This window comes from Vicugna pacos, chromosome 5, assembly GCF_048564905.1.
Source record: "Vicugna pacos chromosome 5, VicPac4, whole genome shotgun sequence".
Taxonomy (NCBI): domain Eukaryota; kingdom Metazoa; phylum Chordata; class Mammalia; order Artiodactyla; family Camelidae; genus Vicugna; species Vicugna pacos.
Genome location: NC_132991.1, coordinates 16110220 through 16127650, shown reverse-complemented (window position 1 = coordinate 16127650; position 17431 = coordinate 16110220). Strand labels below are relative to the sequence as shown.

General features: G+C 43.1%; 1 protein-coding gene and 1 long non-coding RNA gene across 2 annotated transcripts in view; both read right to left on the bottom strand.

The window, feature by feature from the left end:
- Positions 1 to 3479: 3479 nt before the first annotated feature.
- On the bottom strand, positions 3480 to 10355 carry LOC140696346 (uncharacterized). Its single transcript, XR_012072539.1, has 2 exons — positions 10227 to 10355; positions 3480 to 3693 (listed from the first exon to the last, which is right to left on the bottom strand). It is a non-coding gene; the product is annotated as an uncharacterized lncRNA (long non-coding RNA).
- A 4057-nt stretch (positions 10356 to 14412) lies between these two features.
- Positions 14413 to 17431, bottom strand: part of RAB3GAP1 (RAB3 GTPase activating protein catalytic subunit 1) — a 90819-nt gene continuing 87800 nt past the window's right edge. Inside the window, exon 24 of the mRNA XM_072960901.1 lies at positions 14413 to 16131. Within this exon, the coding sequence (XP_072817002.1) occupies positions 15895 to 16131 (237 nt within the window). The 3' untranslated portion in view covers positions 14413 to 15894. The remainder of the gene's footprint in view (positions 16132 to 17431) is intronic.

Sequence of the window (17431 nt, the reverse complement as noted above, 5' to 3'; positions counted from 1 at the left end):
CACACAATCCCAGCATAGTTTTGACTTAACTTACAAAATGAGCTACAAAACTTACCAACTCAGGTCTGGCTGCTTGCTGCTCAAGAAGCAGTACCAAAGGGACAAGTATTAATAGGAAGAAAAGTTGCTTTTAATCATAAAGCTGGCAATCTGGGGAGAAGGCAGAATCACGTTCCTCAAAAACCAACTTCAAAAATTATTTTAAAGAAAAAAGGGGAGGTAATCTCAGTTAACCACTGAGGTGAGGGAGCATACTTGAAGCTGTCTTCCACCACATGCCCTCGTGTGGACTCGTGACCTTTCTGTAGGTGCTGTCTTGTTCACAGCCTGTTTGCAAGATGACTGAGGGGAGGCTAGGGAAGAGACCTGGTCATCTGTTAATTGCTTATTCTCCATTTTTGCGTCTTTGATCTATGGAAAGAACCAACAGGTTAGGCAAGGTATCATGTGGCCAAAAGATGTGAAAGGTGTGCTAGGGTTGGAGATGAATAGAGCATGGGGGTGCCTGATGTCAAAGTTAGGTAATGTGTACCTTTGCTAAAGTGATGAGGCAAAAGGGGTTTACTGTTAAGGGCGGTACCCTGCAAAGAGCTGCTTACCAACCACTCCTGTCAGATACCATTACACTTGTACGGGATTAGGGAGGAAGCTCTGTCTTCTGTAACTGCTTCATGCTGAGAAAGGGCATCGAGGTCTTAAGTGAAAGATACCAACTTGGGTTTGAAGCATCTCTTTGCTGACAGGTTTAGTTGCTGGCTTACATATATGGGCAGAACAAGCTACAATTATTTGGATGGCCACAGAGATACAGATTATTATGAGCAGTAGTGTTAATCTCATTCTCTTAAGGCCAGTCCTTGGATTTGTGCTGGCCGTAGATTCAATCCTGCTCAAGATGGAGCAGCTTATGGCTACCATCTGGCCATCATACAGTTAGCCTTTCCCTCTGGTGGCTGTTACAGTGTCTGTAAAACAACTCGGGAATGTGCATCAGACAGTGAGTCCGTGACTCTTGTCCTGATCGTTAACTGCTTAAACCTGCTCCTTTGTGACACAGAGAAGCCTGAGCGATTTCAGCTTTTCTACAAGTAAGAGTCAGGGGACATAGGGGTCTTTGTACCTATGGAGTGGGGTCGGTGCACAGAATTCTGCTCAGTTCCAAAACTGCTATTACAGTACCTGACCCTAGCAAGTTCTCTGCACATACAGTTCACACACACAGCCTGGTCTTGACTGTAACTTCAGATTGCTACACCCCACCTTTAGTCACCTGTACAGTCCTGCAAAATGTTTTACATGCTTTCCAAACAATATTCCCATATAGAACTATGTCTTAACTCATGCCTCTGCTCTCATCAAATGGAAATTTTGAAAGGCATATATGAAATATTGCTATGCTCTTGTTCTGTTGTTACTGTTGTTTTGAAAGCAGTTCTACAATAAAATATATAGAAATAAATTTAACCAAGTGAAAGATCTGTACAATGAAAACTCCAAGTCTTTGTTCAAAGAAATTGAAAAAGACACAAATGGAAAAACATCCTGTGTTCATGGATTGGAAGAATTAATATTGTTAAAATGGCCATAGTACTCAAAGCTATCTACACATTCACTATAACTGGCATCAAAATACCAAAGGCATTCTTTGCAAAAATAGAAGAAACAATCCAAAAATTTGTATGGAACCACAAAAGGCTCTGAATAGCCAAAGCAATCCTGAGAAAAAAGAACAAAGTGAGAGGTATCACATCTCCAGGTTTCAAATTATACTACAAAGCCATAGTAATAAGAACAGTATGGTACTGGTACAAAAACAGACACATTGACCAGTGGAACAAAATAGCCCAGAATCAAATCCCTGCATATATGGTCAACTGATAACTGACATATGAGCCAAGGATACAAAATGGGGAAAGGACAGTTTCTTCAAATAATGTTTCTGGGAAAAGTGGAGAAACACATGCAGAACAATGAAATTGGACCCCTGTCTCACACTACTCACAAAAATTAACCCCAAATGGATTAAAGACTTAAACATAAGACCAGATAAAACTCCTAGAAGAAAACAGAGAACAATCTCATCAGTATTGGTCTTGGCAATGTTTTTTAACATGATGCCAAAAGCACAAACAACAAAAACAAAAATCAACAACTAGAACTATCAAAAGTTTCTGCATAGCAAAAGAAGCAATTAACAAAATGAAAAATCTATAGAATGGGAGAGAACTTTTGCAAACCATGTATCAGATAAGAGGTTACTTATAGGAAATAAGTATAGGAAAATATAGGAAAAAACTCAGTCAACTTAATAACAAAGAAAAACAAATGATCTGAAAATACATTTTTCCAAAGAGGACATCAGAATGACCAACAGACATATGAAAAAGTGCTCAACCTTACTAATCATCAGAGAAATGCAAATCAAAACCACAATGAGATATCAATTCACACCTGTTAAAATGGCTATTATCAAGAAGAGAATATAGATGCTGATGAGGATGTGATGAAAAGGGAACATACATACATTGTTAGTAGGAATGTAAATTGGTCCAGCTATTATAGAAAACAATATGGAGATTCTTCAAAAAAATCAGAAATAAAAGAACAGAGGTGGAGGTATCACACTTCTTGACTTCAGATTATACTACAAAGAGACAGTAATCAAACAGTATGGTACTGGCACAAAAACAGACACAGATCAATGGAACAAAATAGAGAGCCAAGAAATAAGAAGGCAAGAATATACAATGGAGAAGACAGTCTCTTCAATACATGGTACTGGGAAAACTGGACAGCTACATGTGAAAGAATGAAATTAGAATATTTTCTGACACCATATATAAATATAAACTCAAAATGGATAAAAGACCTAAATGTAAGACTGGAAACCATAAAACTCTTAGAAGAAAATGTAGGCAAAACACTGACATAAATCGTAGCAATTTTTTTGGATCAAGCTGCAAAGGAAACAAAAGCAAGAATAAGTAAATGGGACCTAATTAAACTTAAGAGCTCTGAACAGCAAAAAAATGAAAGGACAACCTAATGAATAGGAGAAAGTATTTGCAAATAACATGACTGATAAGAGGTTAATATTCAAAATATATAAATAGCTCATACAACTCAATATCAAAAAAACAAACATCTCAATTAAGAAATGGGCAGAAGATCTGAATAGACATTTTTCCAAAGAATACATACAGATGGCCAACAAGCACATTAAAAGATGCTCAACATCATTAATCATCAGAGAAATCCAAATCAAAACCACAATGAGATATCATCTCACACCTGTCAGCATGGCTATCATCAAAAAGACCACAAACAACAAATGCTGGCAAGGATGTGGAGAAAAGGGAACACTTGTACACTGTTAATGGGAATGTAAATTGGTGCAGCCACTGTGGAACTGTATGGAGGTTCCTCAAAAAACTAAAAATAGAACTACCATATGATCCAGCAATTCACTCCTGTGGATATATTCAAAGAAAATGAAAACATCAATTTGAAAACATATATGCACCCATAGCAGCATTACTTACAGTTGCCAAGATACAGAAGCAACATAAGTGCCCATCAGCAGGTGACTGGATAAAGATGTGGTATATTTATACAATGGAATACTATTCAGCCATAAAAACCGACAACATAATGCCATTTGCAGCAACATGGATGCTCCTGGAGAACGTCATTCTAAGTGAAGTAAGCCAGAAAGAGAAAGAAAAATACTGTATGAGATCGCACATATGTGGAATCTAAAAAAAAAACCCAAACAAAGAAAGCATAAATACAAAACAGAAATAGACTCACAGACATAGAATACAAACTTGTGGTTGCCAAGGGGGCGGGGGGTGGGAAGAGAGAGACTGGGATTTCAAAATTGTAGAGTAGATAAACAATATTATACTGTATAGCACAGGGAAATATATACAAGATCTTATGGTAGCTCACAGAGAAAAAAATGTGACAATGAATATATATATACATGTTCATGTATAACTGAAAAATTGTGCTCTACACTGGAATTTGACACAACATTGTAAAATGATTATAAATCAATAAAAAATGTTAAAAAAAAAGAAGATGTATGTATGTATGTATGTATGTATATATATATACATACACGATGGAATACTACTCAACCATAAAAAAGAATGGAATTTTGCCATTTACAACAGCATGGATGGACATTGCGGGTATTTTGCTTAGTGAAATAAGAGAAAAACAAATACTGTATGAGTTACATGTGGAATCTAAAAAACAAAACTAGTAAATATAAATCAGAAACAGACTCACAGATCTAAAGAACAAACTAGTGGTTACCAGTGGGGAGCAGGAAGGAAAGAGGGACAAGATAGGGGTAGGGGTAAGGCATTAAGAGATACAAACTACTATGTATAAAATAAATTAACTACAAGGATGTATTTTATAGCACAGGGAATATAGCTAGTATTTTATAATAACTATAAATGGAATATAAACTTGAAAATTTTTAATCAGTATAGTGTACTCCTGAAATTTACATAATATTATAAGTCAGCTATACCTCAGTAATAATAATAATAGCTTGGTGGTTCATGGCCTTTTGTTTTCCATATACATTTCAGACTATTCTAGCTCCACCAAAAACCAAACAAATCAACAACAAAAAACCCATTTGGGACTTATTTGGAATTGTATAGGTTATTATGAGAGAGAACTGACATCTCTGTGATGGCATCTTTTTATACAAGAATAGCTTATCTCTCAATTTATGCCTTTTAATCTCTTCCAATAAAGACTTTAAAAAGCTTACATATCTTTTGCCAAATTTACTGCTAGGAAAATAATTTTTTTTCTGTTGTGAATTGTATCTTTTTCTAAAAACTAAAGTTTGCATAGCATACATTTTAAAAGATTTTTAATATTCAGGATTTCGGTTGCTGTGGGTGTTGTTTCTCACGTATCAAGGATGCCATTTTCTTTATCTTTCCTTAAACTTTATTTTAATTATATTGCTTTTGTCATGTGCAATAAACATATCGCTACATCTCTACAACATCTAATAAAGAGGATTCGAATTTGAAAACAGATCTTCTAAATCAGCACCATGGCTATTCTGACAAGTTCTTTCCTGAGAATCAACCCAGCATAGCTTTTGTCATTTCTTTCCATCAGAACACAGAGATAGGGAAAGTGAAGGTGGGCAGAAGAGGAGATCAAGGCATTCTTAATTTCTGTTTAACACAGATAGATTGAAAACTTGGCCTAGAAAACCAAAATGGAAAAACACTGAAAATGGGTGAATCTGGGTAAAGGATTTAGAGGATTTCTTTATACTGTTTTTGCAACTTTCTAAGTTTTCAAATAAAAAGTTAAATAAAATTTTGAAGAGTAACTAAAGTCATAAACATGACCACACTGGAGTTGCTGCCACACTGTCATCTAAAGGAGTCTTTCCTGTTCCTGATCGTCACCCAGGGCAATGAGCATGTCACATTCATGAACAGTTCTCACCACCACTGAAGGGACAACCCCAGGCTGGCTGGTAGCCACAAATTATGCCCTTTTCATTAGGCTAAATGGAAAGATAAACTGGGCTGATCGGTTGCTTCTCTACGGAAGTGAAAAGGTGAAAGACGGGACTAGTTAGTTAACAGCAGAAGCTGGTATTGAGAGGTGGCGATGCACAAGGGCAGAGAAGCTGACATGGACCGTGAGCAAGCGGGAACTCCAGAGGAACCAAACTGTGGGACAAGAAGAGGAAGCCAGCTGGTACTGGGACAGAAAAACAGTAACCTAAGTCACATTCAAGGTCATACACTAGGGTGAGGAGTGCGAATTCCTGCCGCTCAGGTTCTGTAGAGCTGATGCAAATCCAGAAGCCTCCTCCAGACTCTCTGGTCAGCCCTATGATGCTGTTTCATTTTGTGGCCCTCATTGCTCCCTGTGAATCCTTACATTTGGGGCTTTATTCCTCATAACCAAAAGAACCCAACTGCAGCCCTCTAACCAATAACTTTCCCCATGAAATTGAAAAACACTCAACCTTCAATGACTTTATGTAAACACAAATTCATCAAGTTTTGCCACGAATGCTATTTATATTCACTGTGTTTAACTACATCACTAACCAACCAAAAATTTGAAAACCAGTCTAATTTAAAACCAGCCTGTCTTAGCTGGGAATACCATACATTGGGTGGCTTACCAACAGAAATCTATTTCTCATGGCTCTGGAGGCTGGGATCTGAGATCATGGTGCTGGCGTGGCCAAGTTCTGGTGAAGGCTGTCTTTCTGGACGCCATCTGTTAACTTCCTGCTGTGTCCTCATATGGCAGTAAGAGTGAGAGAGCTCTGTGGGGTCTCTTTTATAAGGACACTAATCCCTTTCATTAGGGTTCCACCCTCATGACTTGATCTTCCAAAGGCCCTGTCTCCTAATACCATCACACTGGGGGCTTAGGATTTCAACATATGAATTCTAGGGGGACACAACCATTCGGTCATCCTTTTATTAAATCTCTTCTTTTCCCTCTAGCTTTCATTCGTTACTGGACCAAGTTTTCACATGGAACCTACGTGAACACAGAGGCAGGTTTGTCAGCTGGAGTCACATACCAGCATCCAGATATGATTCAAACTCGCATGTCAGCCTAGGGACAAAGTGACCACGTGTCATGACTACCACCTGCTGCACGCGAGACACGCATGGGGACCACACCTCTGACCTTCCTGTGCATCTGGCCAGGTCCTTCTGCTCTCGCAGCCTAGTTGCACTTCCTCCTTGCCTAGCTTCTCCCATCACTAACCCTGAGAGCACGTTCGAGGGTCACAAACTTAAGACTGTCCTGTGCACAGAAGTGGGAGGAGGGCTAGGAGAGCACCTGCACCCCCGAGACCAGGCGCATTTCTTCAGGTCAGAGCACCTTGTGTGCAGGAAACCCTTGGAGAGCACGTGCAGTTTCAGCTGGGTGTTACTTGTTTTTCACAGGATTCTGTGTATTAAACAAGCTAATGTGCTGCGTTTCTACCTGAATATGGCTCTGCCATGTCCAACAGGTTCCAGACACCTTGCTCCCACCGCAGGGTTTGAGGATGTAGTCTTTGGGGGTCTTTGAGTACTCTGATCCTTTTAAAGGTGTTTTTTCATTTCATTGATAATCTAAACAATGAATACCAGCTACTCTGGCTCATCTGGAGATAGGGGTGTCCACACCTACAGTTGGGATTGCTGTCACAGTGCTACTAAGTGAGCAAAGACCAGTGCCAGCCTCTGCAACAAGCTGTCCCTTTAAGGGGCACCATACACTGTTCATGTTTGAGAAACTCTGGATTTGCTTTTTTAACTGTGGGGAAATGACCTGCCCTAAGATCATACATAATGTGGCTATTTGCAAAGGTTTCAGATGTCTTCAGTGATGAGGGGCCCCAGTTTCCTGGCTCTTCCGCAGGACTCGCTGGGTTGGACTGTTCGCATTAACCCAGGTAGGTCCTTCTTGGACGCCTCCCCGCCGCACCCCTGTGCCTGGAGGTAGGTCGGCTTTCCCTGCAGGTGGCTGTACACCACCTTCCAGGGGCAGTTTTCAACCAGGACACTCCTGGGGAATCCCATAAGCACACAAAGGAAACATGCCCAGCTCTCCAGCCAAAGGGCAAGACCTGAAACTCCCAGGCTCTTTGGACAGATTTATTTTTAGGGGCGTTCTATGGCTCCGCTGAGCCACATCCTGCTGGGACTGAGCGCATCCTGCTCACATACAGTGCAGGGGAGTTGCCTTCTTACACCACAACCAGTTACGCTACAGAAGCCTCTTGATGGCCAGCCAGGAAGGAGCCTTTCAAACTTATTCAGAGCGCTTTTACTCTCCTGGTGTGACCCCCCCTACCAGGTATTCAGCCTGTCACTTGAGAGCTTAAGAAGTGGAGTTCACTGCTTGCAGTCATTCCCGCACCCCCAATCTTTTGAATATCCTGAAACAACAGGAATGAAGGCTATCAGTTAAGAGTATTCCTAGGCTCCTGTGTCAGCTGCTGAACATGTAAAACCCTGCACAGAGAGGAGCCTCCTGCCACTTGGCCCGGGTAGGACAGGGCAGGCAGGCAGGATCCAGCCAGCTTCCAAGAAGCAGGGGTCAGCCCTGGCCAGAGAGAAGATGACTGGGCCCTCTCCCTACGCAGCTCTCCTTCCGTGACGTTATGCCTTCAGTCCCAGAATAGTCGGGAACGTTTGGGAAATTCACACTCTAAAAATATTTCCTTTTTTCATGTAGGCAAGATAACACAGGAGTGACAGTGGGTTACTAAGAATGCCGCTCCCTCATTATATAATATGGACAAAAATAAAGAATGTTCTGGTCCAAAAATAGGGCTGAGAAAGAGGAATATGAATAAATAGCACTGACAAGTCATTATTTACTCAAACTGTCAAAATGGCTGAAGAACTAAAAAGTTTTGATCCGCATCCCATCACTTGCTAGTCAGGTCTGACTGGCCCCTGGAGGGAGCCCATGGTACCTTCCTGACAAGTGTTTGACAGAAGCAGGTCCGCTTGGGGGAAGGCAAGTTGCAGCTGTACCCATGCCCCCATCACTAGTCAACGGTCAGAGCGGGGACTCCTGGGTTCTGTTCTGGACACCCCCCATGAAACAAGCCAGCCATGTGTCAGAGGCAGATCCCACCAGAGTGCACAGAGCAGTGCTCTTCCTGGGGCGCTGCTGAGCTGGCAGGTGGCTGTGCCAGGCTGGTTATGAGCCACAAACCCCTCTCCTAAGGGGGCAGCTGGCCCCTCAGGGGTCAGAGCAGGGCATCTAGACTCATCCCAGCCTTCACTGTCCCCCACCCAGGCTTCACCAAGTCCTGCTGGTGTCACTTGCTGAATCTCTCACCCCATTACCACAACCATGGTCCAGGCCACTGTCATCTTGTGCGGAGATCACCATGGCGATCACCATTTCCTAATGGGTCTGAGTCTAGTCTTGCTCCTCAGTTCCTCCATTGAAAACCTTTCAGAGCTTCTCTGCTCTCACTCGACAAGCTCCAAATGCCTCAATGGGCCACATGAGGCTCGGAACCAGTCGTTGTAGCCTCGGTAGCTTCCCTGCTTTCTCTCCCCTCTGCTCCAGCCATGAGGGCACAGGGACTGGGGGCCTCTGCAGATAAGTCCCTAGGCCTGGAATGCGCCACGACTCTTCCTGACTTCCCGCCCCAACCCTTTGCCTCAGCAAAGTCTATGCAGCCTTTATATGTAACGTTCTCCACGGGGCCTGTGAGCCGAGGAGGGGAAAAGGGATCAAAAGGTAACAGCTCATCTGAGGAGACAGCAGATTTCAAAGTCACACTTCTTGTTACAAGGCTACCAGGGTCCGAACACTGGCTGCTGGGCGTGTCCTCACGTTAGACCGCAGCTGTCCCCCACAGCTAAGCGTGCACTCATCCCCACGGTGCCACTTAGTACAGCTGACAACTGAAGTACCCACCTGGGCCACACGGGGCGCTTTTCATGGATTATCTTGTTTAGTCTTTGTAACAACCTATTAGGTACTTACTTTTGTCCCCATTTTGACAGAGGAAGAGGTTGGGGGCGGCTCAGTATCTTGTGGCTGATGAAGGCTGGGATCTGGAACTGACCTCTCTTGCTATCTATGCTTTTTGCCGTCAGGCTCCGGGACTTACCAGCAACTGGCTAGGCACCTGTCCACTGGGATGGCTTGTGAAAGACACTTTTATGGTTTGAATTGTGACCCTGGCCCCCTTCCAAAAAATAGTAAGATATGTTGACGTCCTAACCCCAGTACCTCAGACTGGGACCTTGTTTGGAAGTAAGGTCATTACAGATGTCCTCAGTTCAGATGCGGTCACACTGCAGTAGGGTGGCTGGTGTCACGGGAAGAGACACAGACATGGGGGTGGGGACACACTCCACCTCACGATGACGGAGGCAGACCTGAGTGCTGCAGCTGTGAGCCAAGGACCACCGACGACGCCGGCAACACCAGAGCCTGGAACAAGGCAAGGAAGAGTCTTCCCTCCAGGCTTCAGCAGAAGCGTGGTCTCTCAGCACCTTGATTTCAGACTCGTAGCCTCCACAACTATGAGACAATAAATTTCTGCCTTTTAACGCCACCCAGTTTGTGATACTTTGTTATCACAGCCTTAGGAAACCAATACAGTGGCGAATTCTTTTTCTCTCCTGGGAAATACTTTTCCTCACAGGCCTGCTGAGGACTGCAGACCACCAACTCACCAGCTTTGAACCCAACTAACAGCTCCTCCAGTATGAGCCAGCCCAGCCTGAGCACATCCTCCTCACAAGCCATTCGTCTGCCTTATTCTGGGACAAGGATGAAGACAAACCTGCAAACTTAAACAAAAATCATTCTATCATGGTTTTGCATGGAAAAAAAATCCAACTTTTTTTCAACCTGGTAGGGAAAAAATTTACCTCCTTAGAGAGGCTGACTCAGCTAGAAAGCCGCAGAGGGAAATGTGCCTCTGAGCCGGCATCAAGATCTCCACCAGGAGCTGCCAAAGCCCCACGCTGCCCGGGTTGCCCTTGGGGAGTGCAGGAGAGGAGCACAGCCTCGAACCCAGGGCCCGGGCCACATTTCTGTCCTCCCCCGGCAGGGGCCAAGTGCGGGCTTCTGTCCAGCGGCCTTTGTTGGTGGATAAGCTCCCCCTGGGAATGATCCCTGCTGTAGGTGAGAGTGTTTACTAGGGGAATTTATCCACGACCACCTGTCAGACATCACAAGCTGCCAAAGAAAGAACTGCTGGCGGAGAAGTCCTGCTAATATGAACTAGCTCTATTTTGTATTTCAAGAAGTAGGCAAGCCCACTTTCATAGGCTGATGCCAAGCTCCCCTTCTCAGCTAGAGAAATGCAGACAGCAGGCTTCTGGCTTCCAAGAATTAAACTTCTGGTTTCATGGTGCCCAGTGGCCAAAAAATGGAGCTGAGGAGATTCAAACACAAGTTTGCCACTGAGAGGCATTCATGCTTTCATTCATTGTTTGCCTAATTACAAGTCCTATCCCTTGCCCTGTGTGCCCAGAAGAAAGGAGCTCACAGCAAGAGTGGGTTACAGTTGGCCTGAAACAGACTCAATGGGCTTCACACTCTTACCCTCTTCCTTACATGCCTCCCTGCCTCCCGTCCCCTACCCTCCAGCTCCTGGCAAAGAACACTGAGCACACAGCAACCAAAACCCCATCTGGCTTCAGCAAAAGTTTTAAGTGCACCCCACGATCTTTCCTCCCACAGAGGAAGTCACCTCTATTCTTTCTCAGTAAGAACTGTATTACCTCTCTGAATGCACTGGTTACTCTGCAAGCACAGGTCACACCAGTCAGTGTTTAGTCTGCATCTTACTGACATTTTAATGGCCTATCAATGCCCACCTTCAAATACTTTTTTCCCTTGGCTTCTAGAACATCACACTTATGGTTTTCCTTGTACTTCAGTGGCTACTCCTCAATCTCCTCTGGCCGTCCGCCTCTTCCTGATCTCTGGTTCAATCCCCAAACCATCTCTTTGCATTGTATTCACTCCCAAGGGGTCTCACACTGTCCTATGGCTTAAGTACTATCTGTATCTGAATTTCCCAATTTACAGCACAAGCCCTAAACTTCTCCTTAAACTCCAAACTTACATAATCACCTGTGATTGTATTAGTTCTATTGCTGTATAACACATGGCTCCCAAATTCAGCAGCTTAAAATAACAAGCATCATCTCACACAGTTTCTGAGGGGTGGCAATCCAGGAGTGGCTTAGCTCGGTAACTCTGGCTCAAGGTCCCTCAGGAGGCTGCAGTCTTCTGAGGCTGGGGAGAATCCATTTCCAAGCTTACTCACATGGCTGCTGGCAGGAGCACTCAATTCTTCAGGATGAGGGCCTCTCCCTAGGGTTGTCTGTGACATGGCAGTCAATTCCCCCCCAACTGAGTGATGAGAGTGACAGAGAGAGAGAGTGGGGGAATGGGGGAGAGGGGGACCTCAAGACCAGTATCTTTTATATACTAACCTTGGGAGATACCAACACTTTTTCAGTGTTGTGTTGCTCACAGAGACCAGCCCTGGTATAATTTTTCGGGGGGTGGGGACTACACAAGGGTTTGAGTACCAGGAGGCAGGAGGTGGGGAATCACTGGAGTCACCTTAGAGGCTGGCTACCACAGGTATGTAACTGGTATCTCAAAATTAACACATCCTAACTCAAACTCTTCACTCACACCATCCCCCAACTTGCTCTTCCTCCATCTTCTCCATCTCAGTAAATGACAGCATCATTCACTCAGCTACTCAGGCTCCAAACTTTCAAGACCTCCTTGACTCTTCCCCATATCTTTATGAATTTCATCGGCAAATTCTGTGCATTCTGTATTCAAAACATACACCCAATCCGATCACCTTTACCCTCTCCGCTGCTCCCACTCCAGGCCAAATCTTCAACACTCGTAACTAGTTTCACTGCTTCCTCCTCATTCTCCAGAACACACCAGCCAGAGTGAAGATTTTCTCAATGTCAGGTCACAACACCCACCACCCCCGTTCAGAACTCTACACTGGGTTTCCCTTTCAATTGAGAAAACAAATCCAAACTCCAAATGCTCTGTGTTATCTGGTCCTTGTGGGTCTTTCTTTTCTTCACTCTTCATTTCCTCTACTCTCTATAACCACTGTGGCCTTTTCTCTCTGCCTCCAACACACCACGCTGACTCACACCCCTGGGCTTTCCTTCTTTTATCCTCTGTCTGGGTTCGTCTCCGGGCGCCCACCAGGCCGGCTCCCTAACTTCATGCAGGTCTCTCTTCTCAGTGTCACCGCCTCACAGTGCCTCAGAGGCCTTCCCTCATCACCTGCCTAAAAAGCATTCCCTCTCCTCACAGGTAATTTGATGACACTAGGTGTCCCTTCAAGTCAACTCCACGAGGGTCTCTTACCTGTCCTGTTACTGCTGTATCCCCATCTCCCAGAACAGTACCTGGCACATAGCTGGCACTCAGTAAGCATTTGCTGAACTAATGAATGGGACATAAATATAAGTGCTTTGAGAGTTTTAAAAATCCCAGCCTAAAGAAAAATCTGTATTATTACAGTGGTACAGGAATATGCAGGGTGGGAGGGCCCACGTGAGGACACTTCATATCAGTTCCACGGCACTGGTCAGGCTTTTTGCCACACACAGCAAAGCACAAAGGAGGGGGAGAAACACTGGCGATAACTGCTACTTGCCAATTTAGTACAAGTTCTAGGACGTGTATATACTTTCTTAGCCTTCCAATCTATTTAGTGTGGTCTAAAACCCACCTGTCACCCCCCTGGTTCAAACTCTTCAGTGACTCACCACTGCCTGAAGATGGAGCCGGAACTTCTTGCTGTGGTTTACGCAGAACTTCTAATCTCAGTTACCTCACCGTCTCCATTTCTTGCCTCTTTCTACTCTGGGTACGTACCACACCCAGGCAAACTGAAATTCTGGCTATTCTCCAAAGACAGATTTTCTTTGTTTCTGGGGTTGTTTTTTTTTTTTTTTTTTTTGCCCATTCTGTTTTCTTTGCCCAAAACACTTCCTTTGCCTCCCTGTATCAGTTAATTTTGCTGCATAACAAACCACCCAACTCTCTCCCCATTCTGCAGGCTTCTTTGCACGTCTCAGGGTCCCCAGGAGGAAGAGAACACAAGTCCCAACGTGCGGATAACTTTTCAAGTCTCTGCTTGGTAACACTCTACTGACCAAAGAAAGATGTGGCTAAGTCCAGACTGAAGGGCTGGAAAAAAAAACTCCGCTTCATGAGAGCAGCAGCACAATGACAATACACTAGGGGCAAGAAGCAGGGAGGGAGGGAAATACATAGTTCATCTTTGCACACAATTTCCCGTACTTCGCCACCTCAGCTCCCACTCATCTTCTGGTCTCAATCTAGACATCATCTCCTCTAGAAAGATTTTCCCGATCCCTAAAGCCTGACTGAAAAACTTCTCCCATAACACCTTACATTCACTATTACTGCATGTGTTAATCTCCACCACCAATGAATGAATGAACAAATTACTATGAAAAACGTTGGCTCTCCAGTTCATACAGTTGAGCTGACTGCACTCTCCATTTTCTGGCAATGTAACATCAGTCTTCCCTGCCTGACAGGAAGGTCACTGAAAGGAGGGAGTGTGTTCTTGTTTCTGTCTTACCTTCACTGCCTAGAACAGTACTTGATACGAAGTAGGTACTTACACGTATCTGGAAAATAAACACATAACTACAATAAAAGTAAATGGGGTAACTGCCATTAAAAAAAGGCACAAAGTATTTGAGACCCCTGCAAGACTCAGCAGGCTGCAAATATTTAGGAAAGTCTGAGACAGCATATAACTAACTGAAATAAGGACAAAATGCCCAGTAGAGGGGAGAAAGGAAGAGAGTTAGCCAGAGAAAGCAACACTTTCCCTTTTATTGGATTCACAACACCTTTTTAAAATCCAACCTTCTCTTTGAAAAATGTTATTAACTTCCTCATTAGAAAGCAGACAAATTCTTGCCCTTGAAAGGTGTATTTTCTACTTGGTACAGCGCTCAGTCCTTGGGCTCACATGCGGCTCACCAGCAGAAATCAAGTCCAGCATCCCAGAGGAAAGCGCTGTGGAGGCCAACAGGAAAATCAACTGGGACCTCCCATAGCTCATATATACATATATATATGCATATATATATATACATATATATGTACACACACATTTACATTTTATTTCTTTTACAAAAATAACAGTTTACACAGCTCTATTAATTCTTTAAAGTTACATAGACAAGGTCTATTCTTCAGTATAACCATTTTTACTTTGCTTTAAAGTGGGAATTTTAGGCCTAAAAATAGAGGCCTTTAAGGTTACTGAACAGAGGCCACATGGCAACAAAGACTTAACAAATTTTGATCATCACATAATTGGAAATATGTTGCTATTACCCTTACGCTGGGTACTACACATCCCCATCGATTATTTTCATTTTACCTAAAATACAAAAGCAAAACAGTGCACTGAAGTAATATATTCATTACATAGCACATACACCAAATTATACTAACTGCATGATAATCGCTATGTACGGAGGCTATATTTTTAGCATGTGCTCATCTCTACTTCATTAAATACAGTATCCAGCCAGCAACCACGGGAAAGGGGATGCATGCTGTACAGCGAGGAAGGGAACAATCTGCAGGGCACTATCTTACAGGGTCACAAAGTCAGACAAACACACCTTACAGGACACATCAGACTAATCTGCAGTGACATTTAATGTATGGTCTTTATCAGAATACATTTAGGTCACAGTTGTAGGGAAAAACACATAGACTGAAATTCCGGGCTTTCTCTGAGAAAATTCAAAATGCTCAGCAGAAGTTAATTAGTACAATAAAGATGGCCATCAGGTGACAGAACAGAATGTCATTTAGTATTTTAAAAACAAAGATTCTGGGAATAGAAGCTACCACCAAAATATCCAGAAATCTGAGTTAACAGATACTCTACTTTGCATACTTGATACTAATAAATATAGTAAGTGTTTACAGAGACTATGAATGCAGGGCAACAGCCTAAGAGATAGTCACAGAAGAGAGTAAATGAACACAATCCTACCAGAGTGAGTACAGAGAACTCCTGCTATTGTTTTTAGTCTTCCCCTCCCCTCAAACAAGGGTCATCTCTTTGGGGAAGAAATCTTTCAACAGCTGAGGCCCACCCCTCTGCCCCCACCAAGATACAACAGAGCCCAGTGGAAAGTCTTTCAGATGCTGGTATGATTCTCCATCACTGAACTGGACAGGTTCTCTTCATGGCCTCTAGTTCTGACACAGCCTCCCTCCCACGAAGGGGTCAGCACTGTCTCTGAGGCCACAAAAGAGGTAACTCTAGAAGAATCAGAAGAAGGAGGTATCTGATGAAAAGGCACCTGCAAGTCTGAAGTCCTCTTTGGTGAGAACACTGTACATGCGCTGAGGCAGAGCTCGGGAGTAGGGAGCAGGGCGGGGCACAGTGGTGCGCAAAATGAGCTCCCGGCCGGCTGGGGGTGGGAAGTTCGATGTGGAGTTCGGCTTCCTCTCTTCCGGGGACCCCATTCTCTTCAGGTCCTCCTCTGGTGGAGCCATGGCTGCAGCCTTGAAGAGAATCAAATGTCAAACTCAAGAGCAAGTGGAGTGCTAATCTCGGATCATTCTGAAGGACAGATGAACAAGCATGATAAATACATAAAAATGTTCTACATTACTCAGTAATGTAGTCAATTATGTTATGATTGCTCAAAAATCACAACAGAAAATGCAAGAAGCCTGAAACACTGCACGAGCAGCCAGAGATTACAAATAAACTGGTGACAGAGACAGGGATAACGACTGCCAGACAATCTGCTTCGAAAAGTGAGGGTCTTATTCAGACGTCTGATGAAGAGGGACAATGGAGCTGTGCTGGTTTCTATATATTTCTTCTAGCAATGACCCAAGTCCAAGTCTGACGTCCTCAGTCCAGTAAAGGAGCTGCTTCTCTCCAGAGTCTGGAAAGATGATTTTTATTTCTTCTTTCAATTCTTTTTAAGGTTCCTTTGCCAAATTAAAACTGGGGACATTGGTTTTGTTTGCTCAGTGACTAATGTGATGCAGAAGTGACAGAGGTTCATGAAATGTAGCAGTGGCCAAAAAAAAAGAAGTTTTAAATATCAGAGGTATCTATTTGTTTATTAAAATTGCATAAAATACATATTCCATTAAGCTTTCATCTTAACTCTGATCACTGTATTTCTTTCACAATACCATCAATTTGGAGAAAGTAATTCTTTGGGCAATGGAAATATGAAATCATGTTAGGCTAAACATCAGCAAGAAAGGTATGCTAGATCCAGACTGTTAAACAGGTGGTTGGTTAGTCTTTATGACCTCATGAAGTTACAGGGATGGGAAGGAACGAGGAACTATGAGGGACAAAGGCTATTTTGTTACCTCATCAGAAGATTCAGTCAGCTTGAGAAAGGGTGAGAAAAGAAACAGTGATAAAAAGGAAACAGGCAAGATGGTTTAAAAAGAGCTAGATAAGAGATTTCAAGATTATTTCAGAGAGAGCATGCACTACATTAAGGAATATGATCCTATCAAAAGAATATCAAGACAAAAACACACAAAAACCACGTACAACACACCTAGGTGTCGAACTGAGCAGACAAATCCCACTACTCATGCATCTGATGGCTCAACAGGTGACATACCATGTACCACTTAATGGGGAAATGATTCAGCAAAAATACAGCTCTTTTACTGAAGATTAAAATATTTTAAAAAGTGCTCATGGCTTAAAAAATAGATCAATGAATTTTAAGATTAGATGTCTGAGTTATTCAATTTAGCAACACTGAAAAGCAAAATCCAATCAGTTTATTTGCTGAATTCAATTTAAATATGAATATATCAC